Source organism: Triticum dicoccoides, chromosome 5B, assembly GCF_002162155.2.
Source record: "Triticum dicoccoides isolate Atlit2015 ecotype Zavitan chromosome 5B, WEW_v2.0, whole genome shotgun sequence".
In the NCBI taxonomy this organism is placed as follows: domain Eukaryota; kingdom Viridiplantae; phylum Streptophyta; class Magnoliopsida; order Poales; family Poaceae; genus Triticum; species Triticum dicoccoides.
The window spans coordinates 710,981,654-710,986,364 of NC_041389.1; the positions used below are offsets into that span (position 1 = coordinate 710,981,654).

The 4,711-nt window shown below is 49.5% G+C and overlaps 1 protein-coding gene and 1 pseudogene across 1 annotated transcript; both read right to left on the reverse strand.

Moving 5' to 3' along the window:
- Window positions 1-226: 226 nt before the first annotated feature.
- On the reverse strand, window positions 227-365 carry LOC119313368 (annotated as a pseudogene).
- Window positions 366-2,053: 1,688 nt separating this feature from the next.
- Window positions 2,054-4,386, reverse strand: LOC119306807. Its single transcript, XM_037582928.1, has 3 exons — window positions 3,430-4,386; window positions 3,180-3,326; window positions 2,054-2,607 (listed from the first exon to the last, which is right to left on the reverse strand). Exons 1-3 carry the CDS (start codon window positions 4,339-4,341, stop codon window positions 2,278-2,280), a joined length of 1,389 nt encoding a protein of 462 aa, XP_037438825.1. The 5' UTR covers window positions 4,342-4,386; the 3' UTR covers window positions 2,054-2,277.
- Window positions 4,387-4,711: the final 325 nt, after the last annotated feature.

Genomic DNA, 4,711 nt, shown 5'->3' on the forward strand with positions numbered 1-4,711 from the left:
CCACCCTTTCCTCCTGGGTTCCCACGGCCGCCACCACCGTTTGGCTTGTTGTTGAAGTTCCGGCCGCGGTCACCACCGCCGCCGCCTGGTTTGTTGTTGAAGGCGCGACCGCGGTCACCACCGCCGCCGCCGTTGTTGTTCTGCTTGTTGTTGGAGTTGTTGAAGCGCCCACGTGATGCAGCGTTCGCGGAGGACTGGGAGGCTCCCCCGCGAAGATTCATACGTGTCTCGAAGCTCAGTAGCTGCGAGTACAGCTCCGGGATAGTCACCGGTTCGACCCGTGAGCACATGGCAGACACCACGGGGTCGAACTCCTCCTCCAGCCCGGCAAGGATGTGCGACACCACATCTTCTTTGTCCACCTTCTTCCCTGATGCAACCTATTCATCACAAAGGGTTCTGACCTTACCAACATACTCTGTAATGGTGGAGTTGCCCTTCTGAAGATTCGCCAGTGCAATCCTGACATTGACAGACCGCGCTTGGGTATGCGAGGTGAGCATCCCCTGCATGGTGTTCCACAGCTCTGCTGCGGTGTGGCAAGTCGCCACCTGAATGGCCATCTCACGTGGTAGCGTAGTCAACAGGTAGGAGAACACCTGCTGATCGTGAGCGTACCAGGTGCCGAACTCAGGGTTGGGGGCCTTCGACTTGGTCTTGCTGTCGCTGCTAGTAACCTCGATCGACATGGGCGGCACCTCCTGCTCCAGATCGGGAAAGTCCGCCTTCTGCGCCCCCCTGATGGCAGAGAGGACGGTGGCACGCCAGAGGGCTTCGTTCCCTCTCGAGAGCTTCTCTGTGGCGATGTGTGCAAAAGGAGATGAGGGGAACGTATTTGCGAATGAGCTCGCCATGGATGAATCTAAGGTAGGCTCTGATTACCATGTAAGAAACTAGAGGTTTTGGTATGAAGCGTATGCCTCCTGGCAGGGACGCATGCGTGCTTATATGCTCAACAAGGTACAAGATACGGCAGGTGGTTTTGGGCTTGGCCCCTCATCCAAGCTATACAAAATATCTACAGAAGATAGGGATCGCCTCTAACCAGCTGCCTTAAGTTACAAGATAACACACACGCACATAATCACAATCGTGACAATGTCACGTTACAACTTAAGCCTATCGTCTAACATTCGATACTGATAAAATCTTTTCGAAAGTGCATACCATAAGATACAGATCGACCAGTAGACTATTTTTTGTAAAATAACTTCAGACTTATTTCAGTTCGCAATTTGCACAAAGCAGGTTATTGATTTCTCAATACTATCTTTGTGGTATTTCAGAAATGTTGGGTATATGGATGTTGGTATCAAATACCATGAGAACTTTCAAAGAAAGGCTGCTGAAACACTTTATGGATAATGTTCTGAATTGCACCTTCCATCGGAAGCCACTTTGTTTCTGGCGATAATCAATTGAGTCATGTGTATTGTTGACATCGGGTGCAATAGCTCCTTGAGGCAACTAGTTCTTCAGTAGGGATACAACAAGATGATGGTGAATCCAACTAGGAATGGCGGAGGACGATCAACAGCACGGGCTGCAGCAACATATGGGGAATGCAACCTTTGAATACCGTAACAACATATGGTGGAATAAAGATTATGTTCCTGCTAGCTGGATAATGCTTGCTAGAGTCCTTTGAGAAGAAGATACTATCATATAAGCTCTTCTATGTGATTCAATAAGACTGTGTGTATTCTCTGGCTGAACGCTTGCTCTTCTATGAGATCTCCTGCCGGTCATTTTTATGTGCATATGTGTTCAGTAAGATGTTGGTTGATACCATAACTACACAACTTTGAAGGCCAAGCTTATGTATTACTATAGAAAGTTCCCAAGGTCAGTTGCATATTATGGAATTTCACAGTAGAAGATGGGGAAAAAGGTGCACAAATACTTTCTCTATATTGACTACACAATTTTAGAATTCAAGTTAAGTCAATAATACTTTCTCTAGGCAAACACGCATCCATCCAGGTTTACAAGTGAAGAGTCTGAATGATGCCCCCACCAGGTAAACAAAACATCGTGCACTAAGGTAGTCAATTTATCGGTAAACTGGAAGAGAGAAGCATGCATCCATATTGCAGTACACGAATAATTTAGCTAGTACTGTACTACATTGCGAGGTCCACACCAATCAAGTACTCTCAGGCCACTAATAACTACAGAAATTCAAATTACGACTGGTTGTCGTCCATCATACACAGTCACCACTCCGGCTGCTGCAATGCGAGAGCTACCAGACTTGTCATTCCTTCACCATATCCATCATACAATTATTATCTCCACGGACGAGGAAGATCCATGTGTGAGTCGCTCCTTAATCCGATGCATGCTAGCTTTATGCACCTTGGATCTTTCAAGGTCAATGGCATTGCAGTCCTCGCAGAAGTATTCGCTGTCCAGTTCGATTCTCTTCAACCCCACAGCTCGTTCCATGACAAGCCTTATATAGTTTGTCACTTTGTCTTCATCCTCGCACCCGAAGATTGACAGAAGCTTCAAGTTCACGTGCTTCAAATCCTTGGATGGCTCCCACACCACGTTGGTCTTCTCGGCACTATGCTCGGGCGTTTTGACACATGAATGTCGAGATAACTTCACATAAGGGCATAAATATAGAAAACACGTGTTAATTAAACTCGCCACTAACCCATGCAGGACAACGTATGTAATAAAAATTGCAATTAAATATAAGTTCAGGCCCCTGTAGAATTTTTTGGAGGAATTTGCATGAACTAATTAAATCCTAGGTGACGTACGACATGAATATGCTTGTAGGGTTACTATGAAATTAGAGCTATATTCCCAATGTTTCATTCAACCAAGATACTTTGTAATAAAAAATTCAAATCGAGAGGGCTAAGTGCGTCACTTGATGCAGAGGTTACGCCTTTCCTCCTTTTGTCGAAGAAACATAGGACGGATTTTTGGAGAACTCTAACATGAGATACGATCCAGCAGTTTTTTGTTTTGTCATGCATGGACATTGTCTTACTGCAAAACTGCAATGTGGCTTGTATGCACTACTTTTAGTATTTGTGATCAAGTTGGTGAGTGGTTGGAAAGTAGATCAACTTGCTGGTATGTTTTAATGCTAAAAATGTAGAATGAGTCATGTACAAGCTAAGATGTGGACTAAACTAAAAAGAAGATTAAGTAACACTTACTGCAATATTCAGTAGGGCAGGTGCAGCCTCAAGGATAAACAGGGTCCAGCTAAGATCACACTCAAGGAAGATTCCGAAAAGATACACAGAGGCTAGGTTTCTAAATATGGGAGCAAGGTTCTTCGGATGTTCTGGCTGAATCCAAATCTACAGCAAGGAGAACAGATATACACAGCTGAAATTGGTAGAGAAGAAAATATGACATGTAGATGCAGAAAATACTAATGACGTGTGAACAAATTAACTTTACCATTTGGTGGGAAAAATCGAGAGACAGTTTCGACAGGTTCATGGCACTCCTTGACAGGCACTCGCTCAGCGCGAATGGCGCCTGCCACGCCATGGCAAAAGATGAGAGACGTACATGACGAAGCTCTGGAACATAGCCGAAGTGCACCGGGGGGTTCTCGTAGGGCCAATATAGGCACTGTAGTTCCCTAAGCTTCGGGAGAGAGACGAGCTCGATCCGTGTGCATCTAAAGCATACGAACTTGAGCTCCTGGATCCCAGAATGATGTGCATCGATCTTGAGCGAGGAGTCCTCTAACAACCTGCAGATTCTGAGGGTGAGGTGCCTAAGCCCACCGCAAGCGCTAATGAGGTTGGTGAGATCGGAATGCCCAAGCGAATGGTGCTGGAGTGTAAGCCCGGTGAGCCACGAGAAGGCGACCGGGTAGGCACGGGAGAAGGACATGAACTGCTGCCCAATCTCAGCCAGCAGCGAGGCGGTGTTGCTCACGGGCAGTGGGGATATGCAAAACTCAAGGCATTCGGTCTGGCCCAAGCTAACAATGTCCTCGACGAGGCGGGCTATGGAGCTCAGGTGAGGGGAAGACATGTAGAAGCCGAGGATGAGGACCCTGAGGGCACCACGGACGCACTCCCCCTCGGCCAGAGGAACCAGAGTCAGCAGCGCCCGTGCCGCGCCCGTGAACGCGTCCATGGCCTCGAGCGGCGTGGCGCCTTGGAATCGAGGGACGTCGAGGTGCACGCGCGAGAGGTGGTTGGGGAGGCGCCGCCAGCGCGTGGAGAGTGCGCCGGCGCGGACGGCCTCGCGCAGGTCGAGGCGCTCGAGGACGTCGAGGAGGAGGTGGTCGGGGAGCGCGCTGATTCTGTCGTCGTGATCTTGACCGGCGATGAACTTGGGCGGCGGCGACTCCATTTTGGGGATTTCGGGGCCGACCGATTGACTGAAACCCTAGGCAGAATCAATCGAGCGGCGGCCTTCTGTTCCGATGCCGCAGCTCCTCCGGCGCTCCGCTCCCCACCTCCCGCGCGTGGCCGCCGATCTGGACGGGACGGGGAGCTCCGCCTCGCCGCGCGGCCACCTCGATGGATGGATCCGACGACTCCCCCCAAACTCCTCCTTGATTCCCCTCCGCTGAATTCGATTGGATGGTCAGCTTGGATCTGCTGCTAGTGAGTGTGGATTGTGTCCATCGGCGTCGGCGTCGGCGTCGGCGGCGGCGGCTGGAATTGGATGGGGAGAGACGAGACACGAGGAGGGAGGCTCGCCACAAAGTTATGTGTTT

Excerpts from the sequence above, each read along its gene's own strand:
- LOC119306807 (XM_037582928.1), bottom strand. The coding sequence starts at position 4,341 with ATGGAGTCGCCGCCGCCCAAGTTCATCGCCGGTCAAGATCACGACGAC. Across the intron at positions 3,327-3,429 it reads TCGATTTTTCCCACCAAATG|ATTTGGATTCAGCCAGAACA; the intron begins GTAAAGTTAATT and ends TCCTTGCTGTAG. Across the intron at positions 2,608-3,179 it reads CTGCCCTACTGAATATTGCA|TTATCTCGACATTCATGTGT; the intron begins GTAAGTGTTACT and ends CCTTATGTGAAG.